At 51.6% G+C, this 17,261-nt stretch overlaps 5 protein-coding genes across 5 annotated transcripts; 3 read left to right on the plus strand and 2 right to left on the minus strand.

Moving 5' to 3' along the window:
- Positions 1–629: 629 nt before the first annotated feature.
- MRS44_014242 (uncharacterized protein) lies at positions 630–1,316 on the plus strand (the record flags this gene model as incomplete). Its single annotated transcript, XM_046274170.2, has 1 exon — positions 630–1,316. One exon carries the CDS (start codon positions 630–632, stop codon positions 1,314–1,316), a length of 687 nt encoding a protein of 228 aa, XP_046127677.2.
- Positions 1,317–1,981: 665 nt separating this feature from the next.
- Positions 1,982–9,142, minus strand: MRS44_014243 (uncharacterized protein; the record flags this gene model as incomplete). Its single annotated transcript, XM_046282447.2, has 6 exons — positions 1,982–4,144; positions 4,195–4,746; positions 4,800–6,954; positions 7,007–8,472; positions 8,533–8,806; positions 8,856–9,142. 6 exons carry the CDS (start codon positions 9,140–9,142, stop codon positions 1,982–1,984), a joined length of 6,897 nt encoding a protein of 2,298 aa, XP_046127678.2.
- A 714-nt stretch (positions 9,143–9,856) lies between these two features.
- On the plus strand, positions 9,857–11,083 carry MRS44_014244 (uncharacterized protein; the record flags this gene model as incomplete). The annotated part of the gene is made up of 2 exons (XM_046271441.1): positions 9,857–10,474; positions 10,529–11,083. 2 exons carry the CDS (start codon positions 9,857–9,859, stop codon positions 11,081–11,083), a joined length of 1,173 nt encoding a protein of 390 aa, XP_046127679.1.
- Positions 11,084–11,460: 377 nt separating this feature from the next.
- Positions 11,461–13,177, minus strand: MRS44_014245 (uncharacterized protein; the record flags this gene model as incomplete). The annotated part of the gene is made up of 3 exons (XM_046271440.2): positions 11,461–12,132; positions 12,188–12,251; positions 12,300–13,177. 3 exons carry the CDS (start codon positions 13,175–13,177, stop codon positions 11,461–11,463), a joined length of 1,614 nt encoding a protein of 537 aa, XP_046127680.1.
- A 396-nt stretch (positions 13,178–13,573) lies between these two features.
- On the plus strand, positions 13,574–17,180 carry MRS44_014246 (uncharacterized protein; the record flags this gene model as incomplete). The annotated part of the gene is made up of 4 exons (XM_046271442.2): positions 13,574–13,719; positions 13,768–14,612; positions 15,369–15,951; positions 16,808–17,180. 4 exons carry the CDS (start codon positions 13,574–13,576, stop codon positions 17,178–17,180), a joined length of 1,947 nt encoding a protein of 648 aa, XP_046127681.2.
- Positions 17,181–17,261: the final 81 nt, after the last annotated feature.

Genomic DNA, 17,261 nt, shown 5'->3' on the forward strand with positions numbered 1-17,261 from the left:
ACAATTTGACGAAATTCGGGGCCCTGCTGACAAACCACATGGATTTGGGACTTCGAGACTCACGGCGGTATGCAAGCTCAACTCCGACAAGTGGGCCCTTCAACTCCGGGGTAGGCACCTCAACTCCAACACCTTGCGACTAGTTACACTTGATAAATGTCACTCCATGGTTCTAGATGCATCATACTTTGCATCCGAACGTAGCTGCGCTATATCTTTTCGCTGGTCCTGTGCCACCATGGCTCCTAGGGTTCCCGATTGCTGTGGCAATCTCAAGGTTGAAAGCAGAATGAAGCAACGGTGATTAGGAGCCCGGTCCAGAGTTGAGTTTGAGGAAGACTGCCGATACGACCCAGAACAGGACCGCAAAAATGTGTACAAGTGCGTTCCGATGCATTATATAAATAACAACACGAACCAAGGCCCTTAACTATTTTCCAAGCTGGGCTCGCCCCTGTTCCATGATGTTGGTGCCTAGTAACAGTGGGCCACATAGCAATCCTGGCCGTGGGCAATATATCCATGTATATGCACCCGATCTCAGTGAAGGATTTCGAAAATAACTCTTACTCTTTCTTACCTGGACTTGACTTGGCACCTGGGCCATCAGCCAACCGGTAGCCTCAAAGATGCCATCCTCAGAGCCCTACACCCCCGAAGTCTCTGGCTTTTATGGCCCCGGACCGATATGGGCATGGCGTGTGGCAGTACTATCAACGACGCTCACGAATATCATACGGATACGCCTGAGAAAGAGGGTCGATACCAACATTCTCGTCGTCGAAGTCGTCACTGTAATCTCGTACCCCCTCATAGGATCCTTCGACCTCATTCTCAAGCTATCTCGGCATCCTTACGACTGGGAGGCTATACGTTCTTTCATTTCTGGCCCTTTGGACCTGGTATTTGGTTTCTGGTTTCATCCTTTGCTAGGGGACCCGAAACGGAGCTTCAGCGCCAGGTCCCAGGCCGCGAATATTGTTTTGCCTCTCAATATTATCAACTGCTCTCTGCCCTTTTCCTTTCTAGCCTTACTAGCCCTGCGATTCTCAGACAGAGTCTCATTCCCACCTTCCACGAGAAGGAATCTTGCTCTGTTTCTGAGCGTCTCCTTTATGTGGTGCTTCATGGTAGAAATGTCCGTCGCAGCCAAGATTACAGGTCTTCACCCAAATGGCGAGTGCTACATGGGCATTGCCAAGTCGTTCGGGATGCTTTTTCTTATTGGCGGAAGGCTTGCCTATGCTTTCGGCTTCTACATTATCACCTGCAATTCCTACCTCCCTTGTTCATCATCCCTATTATTTACGGGCTAGTGTCGGAATCTTTCCTCTTCCTTAAGGCACTTGTTAAATGGGATCATGACACACCCAGAGGGTGGAGAATACACATGCTTCAATTCTTCTCACATGTTCTCAGCACTCCATTACTGCCCACTCTTTGGCCACCCGCTTTCTGCCTCATTTCGTCGTCAGTTTGGATACCCGAGTTTCCATACTTTGGTTTGATGTTGCAAGACTTCGATCAAGCGGCTGGCTTGGGTGTGGTTATGTTTCTGGCTTTGTACTCGTTGTGCGATACTCTGGGATGGAAGTGTTGCAAGAGGGGTGCTGATGCCGAGTATTCGTATCTTGACGATGATGACCTTGAAACGAGCGACCAGATCAATGTACAGATATCAGGGAAAGAGGATCAGGGAGCCGGTCATTATTCGTGGACAGAGGGCTATGTTAGTGATAAAGACTCTTCAGAGCCCGTTGACGGAGACTCTTACAGAGGTTAGACAAGTGGAGTATTTGCAAGTTAAGATATATTCTGTATGCAGCCTAGGAGAATAGAGAAAGGTTGAGAGATACGGATAAAGAGGGAACGACAAAGGAAATAATCTTTATGAATCCAACCATAACAAAAAGCAAATGTATCAAAACGCCGTGATCCATGCTTGAATTCCACCAACTGGTTCCCTTTACTTCTCCTCTACTTATACCCTCGGGCCCCAAAGCCGAAGCCTCTCAGCCTCAAAGCCAGCCTTGTCCTCTGCCGTGGTCTTCAGGAATCCAATCTCCTTCCAAATGTGAATGTACTTCCGGGTCACAACTTCTGAGACAGGTCCAACGGCCCTGAGGGACTTGGAATGCTCAAGCGTGTTCTTCACATCTAGAACGAGTCCTCCACAGGCCATTCGGAGATAGGTGCTCTCCAAAAAGTCGACCAGAAGAGCAGCGGGGTTGTCTTGCTGAGGTGCTTCTCGGACAAGCTGAAGCCAGTCCTTGAAAGGGACGAGGTTGGGGATCCGCAGTGCGTCAGAGAGGATGGCATTGACATCGCGCCACTGCTGACCAACCGGGTTGTCAATGTGATAGAAGGCGTGAGGCGTGCGGTCAGACAGAACAAGGTCGGACAAGGTATCAGCGATATCGTTGACTGGCGTCCAGTTAAGAGCACCATCGACATCAGGCAAAGCATTCAGAGTCTGAGACGACTTGATGAGGAATCCGAAATGCTCCATTGGGTTCCAGTAGCCGCTTGTCTTGGAACCAGCGATCTGACCAAGACGGACGACCATGGCGCGGAAGCGGTTAGGATTCTTGTGCAGAGTCTCATCGAGCATCCTCTCACACCCCCACTTCGCCTCTGCGTAGCCATTCGAGAGGAGAGAATCGACGGTCGCACTCTTCTCAGGGACGACAATCTTTCCAGTTTGACCAGCAGCGAGACCGTATTGTCCGACGACACCGATTGAGGATACCATCTGGAAGCTGAACTTGAAGCTCTCAGGGCGAAGACAGGCAGCTTCATTGCCAAAGTCGACGAGGTTGCGGAAGATCTGGAACTGAGACTCAAAGCCAGAGAGGGGACGCTTGGCACTCATGGGCCAGGCATTATGGATCAAGTGAGTGACTGAACCCACAAGGCTACCGTAGTCACCCTTGTCAAGTCCGAGATGAGGCTTGGACGTATCGGTCTGGAAGATTCGCAGCTTGTGCTTGAGATTCTCGGGGAAGCGGATGCCCTTCTCCCTCATGGCCTTGTACTGGCGCGTCTCGGGCTCTTCTCTGTTGTCGCGGTTGAGACAGATGACTGTCTTCACGTCTTCGAGCTGAGCGATGGAGTAGACGAGGTGGCTGCCAAGACCTCCGGTGGCACCTGTGATTAGGACGACCTTTTCGTTGTCGGCGGGTAGAGTGGCTGAAGGGTTTGAGGTTGGGGCAGAGAAACCGGCGGTGTACTTCTGGACGAGCTCATCGACAGCCTTCTGGCGAGTATCCAGGTTGGAAGTACCGCTGTGGGCATTGATAGCCGCAATTGTCTTGCTGGGGGGAGCTTGAACAGCCTCAGGCACTGGGAGAGCGACTGGCTTGCTAATGGGAACAGATGGGACTGGAGGCGTTCCTCCCATCTCCCTCATCAGCATCTCCTTGAGGTCGCCGACAGTCTGGCAATCAAGGAAGAGAGTCTCATGTCCGACATCAAGGCCGAAAGCATCCTGGAACCGACTGGTGATGACAAGAGAGAGCAAAGAGTCGACGCCGCAGTCGGCAAAGTTGGTGTCATCGTCGAGCTCCTCTCGAGCAACTCCGCTCTCTTCCGAGATGATGTCAAGAGCGCGGAGAAAGTCGACCTCGAAGGAGTTGGCAAAGTCTTCATGCACATCAGGCGTGACGGCTCCAGTGATGAGACCGCTTGGGGGTGACTCCAAGCCAGAGTCACTGGCGTTGGAGGATGAGGTTGCGCTTCCATCGTCGTCGGGCCCCATGAGGAATATCTTGAGATCCTTGACTGTGGGATGGTCGAAGAAGAGGGCGTTGAAGTCAAGGTCGACGTCGAGTTCCTCCCTGAAGCGAGCGGAGATGGTCAGCCCCAGAAGAGAATCGATGCCCACGTCGGAAAAGTTGGTGCCATCGGTCAGGTCAGCAACATCAATGCCACTCTCTTCGGCGATGATTGAGAGAGCTGTGGAGATTCTGGACGGCTGAACCTTCTCAACTGGCAGACTAAACTTCTGGATAGCCGACGGGCCATTCGCGGGAGCAGAGATGGAGATGGTAGGTGCCTTGTTCTGGGCCGGGCGCTGGGGCTGAGTCTTCTTGCCGCTCTCAAGCGAGAGGATGACCTTGAGGACTCGGCGGGGCACTCCCTGGATCTGAAGAAAGGTCAGTATGCGCTACTTCGTAGTGAATTAGTTGTACTTACCGCAATCTGTCCGAAAAAGGCGACGACCCGGTCACCATCAAAGATGACCACATCACCATGCCAGAGCTTATCCTCACCAGGACGCATCTGCGTATAAGTGGTATAAGTCTTGTCAAACTGCAGAGGCTCAAACATCTGCAGAGATCCCCAGCCATGGTTCATAAAGACCTCAACATCCAAGTCGGTGTCATCGTTGCAGTTCATGGCGAATCCACAGCCCTGGGTCAGAGAGTCAATGATGGCGGGATGAGTGTGGAAGTTGCCGTCGCGCTTGACGCTACCAAAGCTGAGGCGACTAGAAGCCTCGTATGTTGGGCTGTTGAGGATGATCTCATCGATGGCACGGTAGTCGTCGTGGAAGCGGGCCAAGGGACGGATGGCTCGGAAGACCATGGCGCGGTTGTATCGTGCCGTCTCACCGGTCGCGATTCCGTTACGGAGGGCCTGCATCTTCTGCTTGACGCTGGCTGCATTGCCTTGCAGAGTCTTTTGGAGGCTGTGGTCTCTGAAGCGGACGACACACTCCGAGTGCTTCTGAAGGTTGCCCTTGTTCTAAATATTGTTAGCTTGTTCACAAAATTACAAACAATTGCAGTGTGGCTTACACCAAAGGTCATGAACTTGATCGTCGCAGACTGGGAAGCCCAGTCAGCATCAAGATGGGCCTGAAGAGGTTGCTTGCTTCCATCACCCCGTAGGATCAGAGCCTTGGAGATGGTCATGTCCGACACATCGATCAGGTTCTCCTTCTGCTGAGGCTGGTATCGCTCCAGAAGGTATCTTCCAAGAGTCAAGGCCATGTCTGCGTAGACCGATGGAGTGCAGAGCGGAATTCCGTCGACCTCATGGCCCTGAACAAGAGGACTCATGTCCTTGCGTGAGATGTCTGCTTCAACGATCATGTGTGTCTTCTTGGAGTCGCCACTTTCCTCAACAACAGAGTGAATCGTGGTGCTCTCGAGCCTGGGTGCGTTATTGATCACGATTGGGGCATCTCCCTTGCGCAGAGACCAGTCGTTGACGTACTGGATCCAGTAGTCCTTGAGATCCCAGCTGTAAGCTGGAAGGGAGACAACAGAGTGAGAGCCCTCAAAATCGCTCTGGTACTCTGCCCAGCTGATGTTGGCTCCAGCGTCATACAGACCCTTCAGTGCAGCGCAAAGCACATCCCAAGGCTGTCTGGCGCGCTGGAGGGAGGCGATGCATGTCACCTGTTGGCCAAGGACGGCCTTTACCATGCCCGTGATGGCGGGGTGGGGACCAAGTTCGAGGATCATGGATCGGTCGGTGATGACATGGTCGCGGTAGGCAGTTGAAAGAGCACCCAGCATGTTCACAGGCTGGCGAGAATGGTTCGCCAAGTACTCAGGACCAAAAGACTCGCAGTGGTCGACAACGGTACCGTCAAGAGGGCGCAGGACTGGGACACTGGGCTTAGAGAAAGTGACTCCAGCAGCGATCTCTTGGAACTCCGATAGGACGGGGTCAAGTTGAGAGGAGTGGAAAGCGTAGGGGACCTTGAGAAGGGTCGACTTCATTCCGGCAGCTGTAAGCAGCTCCTTCAGATCGGCGACCTGCTCGTTGGTGCCAGCAAGAACGGTCTCGATCGGCGAGTTGATGCATGCAGTCTCGTAGTTGTTGCCCTTGAGGACCTCGGCAATCTCATCCTCGGATCCCTTCACGACAAGCATGGAGTGAGTGCTGCGAGTACACTTCTGCTCAAGCAGCTGCGCTCGCTTGCCCACAAGGAAGAGGGTATCGGTATCGGACAGAACTCCCGCGACATTGAGAGCTGCGTACTCGCCAAGGCTGTGGCCGACAACAGCAGCAGGGAAAATACCCCACGAGGCCCAAAGCTTACTGAGAGTGATCTGGAGACAGACGCTGGCCAGCTGCACAGCAGTAGGAGCAAAGATGCCAATGTCTTGCTCCTCAGACTGAATGACAGGCAGCATGGACGGGAAGCCTAGGCTCTGTGCAATTTGATCAAGCTGGATAAGTTCGGAGCGGACGAAGGAAGATTCCTCGAAGAGCTGCTTGCCCATTCCGGGGTACTGAGCGCCCTGGCCAGTAAAGGTGAAGACGACGCTGGGAGCACTCTTGGGTCTGTTGACACCAGTGTTGTTTTGCAGAGCTGTCTCGATCTTCTTGCAGATGTCCTCAGTGGTAGGGCCGTTGAGAAGAACTCGGTGCTGGTGGTGGATGCGACGAGCTGTGGTGGTGTATGACAGCTCACCAAGAGACACTTCTGGGTTCTCCTTCAAGAATTTGAGCATGGATCTCAAGTTTCCCTGCAGAGCAGAGCCACTCTTGGCCGTGACAGCAATGGGGAATTGGACCCGAGAGTCGACAGTGGCGGGTCGCTCAGCCTTGGGTGGTGCGTCCTCAAGCAACAGAGCCGAGTTACCACCAGCAGCACTGAAATTGTTCACAAAGACACGTCTAGGGCCGTTGTTTCTTTCCCAAGAAGTCGGCTTCAGCGCAATATGGACATTACGCTGGAGGAGATCGGTCGGGAACTTGTGGTTGATCTTGGTCTTGATGCCGCAGTGAGGAACGATCATGTTCTTCTGCATCATGTTGAGGACCTTGATCACACTAGATGCACCAGAAGCAGCTTCACCGTGTCCGATATTTGCTTTCGCTGAGCCTAGGAAGAGTGCTTGATCATCAGAACGAGCCTTCTTGCCGTCGACGAGAGGTGGTGCGAATGTGTCCAAGACGCTGGCCATTTCCGTGGCGTCGCCGGCCTGGGTACCTCTGCGATCATGTTAGCATCAATTCAATCCGTAAGAATAGTGGGGCAACTTACGTTCCATGCATCTCAACATAGCTAACAGTGTAAGGATCAACGGCTGCTTCACTCAGAATCTTGCTGAAGATGGCTCGCTGAGCTCCGACGTGAGGTCGGGTGATGGACTCCGACTCAGCCGAGTGGTTGGTGTAAGCGCCCAGAATGACACCAAGAATGGGATCATTCTCAGCCAGTGCATCGTCGAGACGCTTAATGATGAGAGTCGCAACACCCTCACCACGGCAATAACCATCAGCACCGTCATCAAAGGTCTTGCAGTTTCCAGTTCGCGAGAGGAAGTGGCCTCTATCAAGACCCGACGTGAAGTCAGGGTTCGTCAAGACATTGGTACCGCCTGCAATGGCAGTGTCAATGTCTCCGCGCCAGAGAGAGTTGCAAGCGAGATGAATACCGGCAAGACTGGAGGAGCAAGCCGTGTCAACCGCGTAACTGGGACCGCTGAACTTGAAGAAGTAGTTGATGCGCCCGGGGATAAAGGCACGGTTCCCACCAGGGATGAAGTAAGTGTCAATTCCCTGAGCGCTGTTGGTCTCCATCCAATCGTTGCTGGTCACGCCGTAGAAGACACCAACGCGATCAGGTCGGGTAGAAGGCGTGGCATCGGGGACAATGCCAGCCTGCTCAATAGCTTCGTAAGCAGTCATGAGAGCAAGTCGCTGAGCAGGATCAATCTGAGGTGCCTCTCGGGGCGAGATGTTGAAGAAGCGAGCGTCAAACTCGGCGGGATCATCGAGCCAGCAGCCGAAGGGAGTGGCACTGGTGTTCTTGCTCTTCCCAGTGGGATCGACGTGAGTCTGGGCATCCCATCGAAGACTAGGGACGGGTTTGTGGACGTCGAGACCCTTGAAGAGAAGATCCCAGTAGGCCTCGTTGTCCTTGGCGCCTGGGAATCGGCCAGACATGGCCACGATGGCGAGCTTGGGCTGCTTGGAAGTCGACTCGGGGCCCACATCAGGAACAGAGTGGCGGCTCTGTCCATGAGTGGTAGGAACCAGAGAGCGCAGCGGTGTCTGCTTGAGGGCGGTATAGATGAGGTGATCGGCAGTGGATCCGATGGGAACAACGGTGAACTGCTCCGGGCTCACATCCTGAAGACAGGCCTGGATGTCTTCGAGGATAGAACTCCAGTGGAGAGGATGAACCAGAGCCTGCGCAACAGCATCCTCCAAGAGTGTCGCAAAGCTTCGCTCCTCAAGCTTGACCCCAGTGCTTGAAAGGAGCGGAATCTGCTCAGAGAGGGCAGTGGCCGCATTATACGACAAGCTCGACACAATCTTCTTGGCGTCGATCTGCGAGTATAGATGCGGGGCGTGGTAGGCACCAAAGATCGGGATGCTCTTGGATGTAAGACCCTTAAAGCTGGGAGAGCTGATGAGCTGGGCGAGGGTCTTGGGAGGACCGCTGACGGTGACGCCGTTGGGAGCGTAGGCGCTGATGTAGGGTCGGCTGGTCAAGGGCAGATTCTGGAAGCGAAACGATTAGATACCGCGCATTTGTGTGTAAGGACAAATAAGAACACTTACGCTCTCTTCGCAAAACTTCTCAACGGCCGCAGCAGACTTGGATCCAGGAACGAGCAGTGCCCAACTCTGGTCAAGATCTTGCGACTGGTCTACTCGCTTGGCAACATCAGTCACGAGCATGCCTGTCCTGAAGGCAGCGATGACAGAGTAGACCGCCATGGGGATCAGGTCGGCTGTGAAGCTACTACAGCTGATAGCGGCAGCGGCGAAAGCTCCTGTGCAGAGACCAACAACTCTGGAGCTCTGGGCGTCATAGGAAGAGATACCAGCTTGGCTTCAGAAACCGTCAGTAGTTACTCTGTCACTGATAATGAGATACTTACCTGATGAATGTGCCAAGGTGGTAAAGAGTAGTCATCGCCATATCCAAAGCAATGCACCTCTTCCCACTCTCATCCCACCTTAGCAGATCCTCCTGACAGGTGAACCGGGGAAGGTCATTTCTGACCCTGAACGGCAACCTGTACATCTCGACGCGGATGGCATTGTAGGCTTTTGTTAGGAAATCTTGGAGGAAGAGGTGGTCTCGCCGCTGGAATAGCTTCTGAAGATGGGGCTTGATGTCAAATGTTTGGTCTCCGAAGAGGTAGAGCTTCAGGTTGTCGGTCATGACGAAGGTGTTGAATCTTGGTGGTGTAGAAAAGAGTGGTTGAAAGATTGGATTGTTTGATGTCTTGTCTCAGATTCAGATTCACAGCTGAAGAAGCTCGTATTTATCCGTGGTCAACATCAAGCTGCCTCTTGACCCGTCCATATCCTGCAGCCTTCCACATGTCATTGTGTTCTCAACAATCCCGGTCGTTATCTTGCCGCAGATTCCATCGCCGTCAGCAATGCCTCACTCGGATCCCGGAGCCTTGCTTCAAGCAGTATCATCCTCACGGTGATTATCAAGCTGTCCCCGGTCCCTGACAAAGCAGGCATATCTCCGGCCTCAGCCTCTCTTTCGTTTCCGCAGAGAAGAGTAAACAATGAGGCTCAAGTTTCATTCCATAATCTCTCGGGCTTGCACCGAGCTGCAAGGCGCAGCCGCATGGAGCACGGCGTCCGAAAGCTACGGGGTTTCTCCGGGAACATGGTCGGTGATTCTTGCATCGTCTGAGGTCAGCAACCCCCGGCTTTCACCGGCAACACCAACAAGTCCCGTAAGACTGCCGGTCGCCTGTAAGACTCGTAAGGGGAATCGGCAATAGTCTTTCCTATTGTAAAATGCTGTTGGCTGCGTGGAATGCTTCTCCCTCATAAGCAGCAGCCTGTGGCCCTCACTGATACGGCAATTTCAACCACACTGCATCTACTACCCACTATTTCCACACACACCAAAATGCAAAAGACGGAAAGAGACGCCATCATTGAGCATGCAGCTCAAATCAAGCACCTTGTTCATGATCCCAACAGCTTCCTGACAGAGTTGGTCGTACAACAGCAGCAATATCACTGCATCGGCTGGCTCTGTCACTTTGATGTACTCTCTCACATTCCCCTCCCTCCAGCTTCACTTTCATATGCCGATGTCTCAGCTAAGGCCGGTGTGCCAACCTCTACGCTTCGGTCTGTGGCGCGCATGGCCATGACTGCCGGCCTGCTCTGCGAGGACAGGGATGGCGGGCTTTCGCACAATACGCTCTCCGCCTCGTTTGTCGAGAATCCTCACATGCGGGTTCAGCTTCTGCACATGTTCAATCAGACTGTCCCAATTATGGAGAAATTGGCACAGGCAACGGAGAAATGGGGGAGCACGACGGCGAAGAACGAGACTGCCTACAATCTCGTGCATGAGACTGATCTGACTTTCTTTGAGCATCTCAAGTCTCGACCCGATCTCAATGAGGGGTTTGATGCCTTCATGAAGAGCCGAGCGGTGTCACACACTGGATCAAATGTTGAGCATCTGCTGGAGGCTTTTGACTGGAAGGCCCTGGGAGAGGCTAAAGTCGTCGATGTAAGCCCAAACTTGCTCCACAATCTCATACTAGGAAATATTAACAATTTTCAGGTTGGTGGAAGCAGTGGTTCTACCGCCACCATGCTTGCCACGACGTACCCAAAACTCAAGCTCGTGGTTGAAGATCTTCCTGGCCCGGTCAAGAATGCCAGGGCTCGCATTCCCGAGCTTCCAGAAGACGTGAGGAGCCGTATCGAGATTCTCGATTACGACTTCTTCACTCCCCAGCCAGTCAAGGGGGCAGATGTTTACCTTCTGCGGACCATCATCCATGATTGGCCGGATGCCGACGCGGTCAAAATTCTGCGAGGTATCGTAGAAGCGATGGGACCGTCCAGTCGACTTCTCATCATGGACATGGTCCTTCCAAAGCCAGGTTCTGGCTCAAGAACGTTTGAAGCAGCCTTACGGCAGAAGGATCTCACCATGATCCAGGCATTCAACGCCAAGGAGCGGGAGACTGAAGAGTGGACGACTCTTTTGGCCAAGGCGGGGCTGACCATCCGGGCTATTGAGAGGCCGGCAGGAAGCGAGCTCTCAGTCATTGAGGCAACCTTGAGCAGTGTCAACGGAGAGGTGGCGAATGGTGTGAATGGGCATGCTTAGATGATTAGTATTATGAGATATGCAGTTGGTTATGAACTTACATCGTTATTCTTACCAAGCTTTCCTCTCTGGATCACGAACAATATGATGAAGTTGTTGTTTGCCAAATGTAGGTAGGTTCCACGACTTCTTGGTGCTACCTATCCTTCAACCGATCAATTGTGAGATCGAAGCCTTCCAACACCAACACCAGCCGCTTGTCTCACCAAACACATACGACAGGATCTCAGGAACAAGCAACGAACAAATACAAAAAAGAAATTGGAATATAGTACAGGAACAATCTCGTAGAAAATTAAAAGAACAATTTCGACAACTAATTGCTATAAAAGAGATGAATTCCCAATACCTAATCAGTCTGCTATCACGCCAACTATCTAAGCCCAATCTCCATCCTGAAGCTCCTCTAGACTCTGTCCAGCCTGAATCTGTTCCTGCACCTCCTGCATAGTCCACTTCCTAAACTTGTGACCCTTAGGGTAGTTTGTGTTGTTCAGCGGAACCTCACCGTCACTCAACACGTGGTGTAGCGCCTCGGCGAATTTCTCGTACGCGTACGCCTCAGGGTCGTGCGACCACACCCACTTGGGGTACCGCGAGCGAACGAGGGCTGGGTTCTTGGCGATGGCGTCCCAGTCTGTGTGCTGCTTGAGTTGTTGGTTGACAAAGCCCATCTTTTGGCCGCAGGATACTCTTTGGTAGCGAAGCTTGTTGTAGGCCTTGGTTGCGTTGGCCGCCTGGGCCTTGCCAGCAAGTTGGAGACAGGTAGCCAATGTGACACCGTCTTCGATAGCTTGGGTGGCGCCGTTTCCGGATGTTGGCAGGAAGGCGTGTGCTGCGTCACCAAGCTGAACAACTCGACCGCCAGGGGAAGTCCACTGCTCGTGGGGATCTCTGAACTTCAGCTGCCAGTTGACGACAGATCCCTTAGGTGCTGTCCTGATGAAGGCTGCAATGGCTGGGTGGACAGCGGCGTTCTTCTCCATAACCTCGATGACCTCAGCTGGGTCAATGTCTGGCACCCAGGACTCGGTAGCAGACTCGGCGTGCTGGGCAAGGGTGTTAGACATGGAAGGTGTTTCTAGAGAAAGGAAGTAAACTAACCGAGTGAATGAAGCTCCAGAAAGCAAGATCGTGGGTGAGAGCAATCATGGCATGAGCACCGTTGCTGTCATAAGTTAGCCACTATTCTGTCTGTTCGACACAAGAAACTCACCCAAGCCAAAACTGCCAGATGGGCTGGCTGTTCGGGTCGAAGTTCCACATCTCCCGCACGGTCGGGTCCTTCAAAGCGTGCTCGACTGGGTAGCCAGCTCTGTAGATGGCCTTACCACTTGTCTTCAGCTCCTTGGGCATGCCTGGAACAATAGTGTTGGACTTTGTCCGAAGACCATCAGCCGCGACAACAATATCGGCAGTTCGCTTCTCGCCACTCTCCAAGACGACTCCTCCAGCACCCTGCTCAAGGTCCTCCCAGTACTCGACAACCTTGCAGCCCCATTCAATCTTCAACCCAATACGCTCAGCCTGTCGCAGGAACGCACGGTAAAGCTTGATCCGGCTGTGAGCGTTGACCGAAGGAAAACCCCTTCGGCCGGCAAGATGCTCAGGGTCGTTGAACATGGGTGGTGCAGGGCCCCAGATGCGTTCGCCAGTCTGCTTGTAGTAAGACATGGCAACGTCGTACTGGTTATCCTCAATCTCATAGCCCATGTCAGGCCAGTGACGGAGGAGGAGGATAGCGGAGGGCTGGATCTGAACGTTGTCACCTGTCCAGACAGGGCCGGGGCTTCTATCAATGACTCGGACATTGTGACCCTTGCGCCAGCACTCAAGAGCGCAAGTGATACCTCCAAGGCCAGCACCAGCGATAAGGACATTGATGCCAGTCTCAGGGTATCGCATGACCTTGACGTCGATGCCTCTCTTGATGGAGTCTTCCAGACGCTCTTTCGGGATTGGGTTTGTGCCGTTCTGATGTGTACCGTTGGATGTGCCGTTTGACTTCACTCCATTTGAGAGAGTCCCATTGGTAGAAATGCCATTGGTGTGAGTGCCATTTGGCTGTGTAGTGGTTTGGTCGTTGGTTTGCATTGTGAATGAATGATGTTCAGTGTCTAGCTGAAATGGTAGAATGTCTTGTGATGAGGAGCTATCTTGTCTTTCTGGTGGCATTATGAGCCGCACTTATTTCAACATATTTTTATCCGGCCATTAAGAACTACAATCTCACGTCGGCATAACCGGAGGTTTCATGTCTTCGCGGCGCCGAAATATGTCACCGAGATCCCCGAGGGGATTCCCGATAATCCCCAATCGCCTTCGGGCTTACATGCTCAGCCTCATTGCGGCTTCGGGTGTAAGCGCCAGTCGCGAACTTTCCAATCGTTCGATTTTTATCAGTAAATAGTAAATATAGTTCCATAGGTAAGGTAAGGCTACGCGTTACACATAGCACGATTTGTTCTGATTCAGCCCTGCCAAGACAACATGGCAACACATACCGCAGCTTGGATCAAGCACAAGCACGCTCCTTTGGAGCTTGGCCCTGTTAAGACTCCGACTCCGGGGTCTGGAGAAATTCTTGTCAAAGTCCGATTTATTGCTTTCAGTCCAATTGAATCCAAGCAACAGAAGTAAGAATGCTCCCGTGAAGAGTAACACTCGCTAACAAACTACTCCAGGATTGAAGTTCATCCTTTGACCTACCCCAATATTCTCGGTCTCTCATTTTCTGGCGTCGTTGAGAGTGTCGGCCCTAATGTTGAGAAGTTCTCTAAAGGCGACAGCGTAGCTGTTGCTCGTCCCCACGGCAAAGCGAATGATCCAAGATTTGGGTCTTTCCAGCAATATGCGCTTGCATGTGCCGACACCACCTCCAAGCTGCCATCAAGCGAATTCTTAGAGTCGGGAGCCAAGGTTGTTCTCAATCTTGCTACGGTCACAGCAGCATGCTCCCACTTTCTTGGTCTGGAACGACCGAGTCTTGACAAACCCAAGTCGCCGAAGCGCGAGAAGATACTTGTATATGGAGGATCAAGCTCTTGCGGTGGCCTTGCGATAAGATATGCTACGGCTGCTGGTTATGACGTGGTCACCACTTCTTCACCTAAAAACCATCAATATGTCGCTTCCTTGGGTTCAGTTGTGGTGATTGATCACACCAGCCCTCCCAACAAGATCATCCAGGACCTGCAAGCTCACGGTCGCTATCATCGCATTTTGGACACCATCGGTGTTCCGCCAGTCACCAACATCATCACCAAGTACCTCAGCAGCGTCGGCGGAGGATCTTACAACACTCTTATTCCCGTTTTCCCAGGCACAAACCCAATCGCAGACAATGTGGAACGCAGATTTGAGTCCTATGGATGGATATTCAACAACCCAGAGCATGAAGAGTTCAGGAAGTGGTACTATGAGACGCTGGTACCCCAGGGACTTGAGTCTGGAGTCATTGTGCCCACTCCATCGCAACGCGTCAATGGGGGGCTTGCCAACACTCAACACGCGCTCGATCTTATGGGCCGTGGGGAAGTGAGCGGACACAAGCTTATCCTAGACCTATGGGACTAAGACTTGATATGTATTAGCTGTCCTTTTTTGAATAATATGCTTGCTTCAATGATACAGTCTTGATTTGGTGTAGTATTATAAGATGAAACTCAAGTAATATATAATCTATTATAGACCGCTGCTTTTAAGGCTTTCTTACTTACTAGCTTAGCTTTAGCTTAGCTATTTATTAGGCCCCCTTAGCCCCCTATTAGCTCTTATTAGCTTAGATTCCCCTTTTAGCTAAGCTAAGCCTATTAGCTACTCTTAATCTTATTTCTAGGCTCTTTATTATATAGCTTTATTTAAAGCCCGCGTAATAACAGGCTTATATTATTAGATTAAGCCTTATATAATAGCTCTAAGGGTAGTTACTATTAAGAAGTCTAGCTTATTCTTAAACCTATATATATTACTTATATTATTATTTTTAAGAATCTCTTTTTCTCTTTTATATTATAATATAGTCTTTTTAATTAGGCTTAATATATTAATAATTTAAAGATTACTTAGCCTAATATTAAAAATATATAATTACCCTTAGAGCTATTATTTAAGGCCTAATTTAATATATCTTTTAAATATAAAGATATTATCTTAATATTATTAATATTATTTTAAAATAGCTTTTTTTATTAAAATAGCTTTTAATTAAAGCTTAAATATTTTTATATATTTTCTTAAGTTTTTATATTATTTAAATATAAATACAATTACTTTTGGCGGAAAGAGCTGAACTGTAACGATGACGTTGCGGGCGAGAACCGCGATGGTGCCACGAATAACGGCGGCGTGAGGTCCCACCCGCCGGCGAACCATGGAGAGACTCCGGCGAACCCGTGCGGCGGGGAGCGGCGGAAGGTCGCTCTAGGGTTCCTCTACACCTACGCCTGCCTCGTATCGTCGGAGACCGACTTCTTCGTTGCTAACGAAAAGCGCCTCTTGCCGCGAAAGGCAGACGAGTCGACAATCAAATGGGCGGACTGGAAGCAGCTGGTCAGGGAGCTCCTCAAAAATCACAACCCAAACGACATCCATCCGCGCTTCCCGCACGCCCAACTCTGCCTGTCCCGCATTAACACCATCCACCGCTTTACCCACATCTTGTCCTTCGACCCACACATTCGCAGCTGGCACAACTACGACAGCAGCCTCTTCCGCGACAACCTCTCTAAGATTGCCGCGGCCACTGTTCTTGTCGCCTTGGTGCTGACGGCGATGCAGGTCGGCCTGGCCACGGAGCAGCTCCAAGGGAACGCTGACTTCCAGTGGGCTTCGTACGCCTTTACCATCTTTGCCATCCTAGGGCCCATGTGCGCGCTCGGCTTGGTGATCATGGGGGAGCTGTTCAATCTCATCACGGACGTGCCGGGGATTCTTTGGGATAGGATGGCGCAACCGCAGAGCGCTTCGGTCTAGGGCAAACGCCGCCGGCAGGATCTGCCCCTTACCGAATCCTTGAGTGCCTCTTGACGTGGACAGGCCCAAGCAGGTGGGGTACTGCAGGTTTCGCTGCGACAGTAGCTCCGGGAACGAGCTCAATCCCCTCAACTGTGTCGAGAGAGTTCTGGCGGGTTCTACAGGGAATAGGACGGGCTTGCTCGTTTAGTGTCACGCCGCTGCCAAGGCGTCTCTTCCTGCAATTAACAACGTTGATCCAACTATCTGTAAAAACACAGCAGAATGCCAGAATAATGAGCAAGGAGGCAATGAGGGCCCCAAAGTAGAAAGACTGAACCCGTACGAGAGGAACTAGGCCAATTTCCAGGACGTCAAAATCTCCGACAACTACTGAGCGAGCGCAAAGCAGCAGCAAAGGTCGTCAAGTTCATGGAACAAACCCAGGTCGATACACCCAACCTGAAATGATATTGAGGGTTTTTCAGGAGGAGCTGTTGATATCAGAATACCGTTGAATAGATGACCAATGATTGCAGTTCTCTTGAGTTCAAGTTTCGTCGACTGTAGGTAAAGAATGATTGTAAATTCCAGAGTGGTTAATCCACAGAAGCACTAACCCGGTCTACTAGTTCTTTGGTGGCAGCTTCAATCATTTATAGCATAATATACTCCGCAACCATCCACGGGGAGCTCTCACTTCAACTTGTTGAATCTTCAAGACGTTCAATGATAGGACAAACCATCACCCAATAACAAAAATCAGAGCAGATCCGACCCCTGCGACAGTGACCCGTTTTCTTCCATCGGCCTTCCGCTACGAGCGAGTCCACAACTGTATGAGCAGTTTCTTCAGTCTCAACGCAAGGAATCTGGCAAGGAATTACCACTCCACTGGGTCTTTAACAACGCCACTCGATGGGAGTTGGACAAGCGTATAATGGAGAGGGCTTTTCGTCTCCGCCCAGCACTTAACACATTCTTCAATGACGTTCAGAACCGCTGGGAAGCTGAGGGCGCCTGTGAGAATGCCAACCCCGCAGTTCTGCAGTATCGGCTAATTGTGTATGACTGGAAGGTTATCGAGATGCTGGTCAAGCTTCTGAAGCCAGTCTCCACCCAGTGCTCGGCTTCGTCTGGTTAGGCCTCGATCCTGAATTGCCCAAGGATCTGAGTCAGTAGGGCTGTGATCATCCCTGTCCTCTTCGATGCGGAGACCCTTGTC

Source organism: Fusarium solani, assembly GCF_023522795.1.
Source record: "Fusarium solani strain SB1 chromosome Unknown bctg00000010, whole genome shotgun sequence".
Classification (NCBI taxonomy): domain Eukaryota; kingdom Fungi; phylum Ascomycota; class Sordariomycetes; order Hypocreales; family Nectriaceae; genus Fusarium; species Fusarium solani.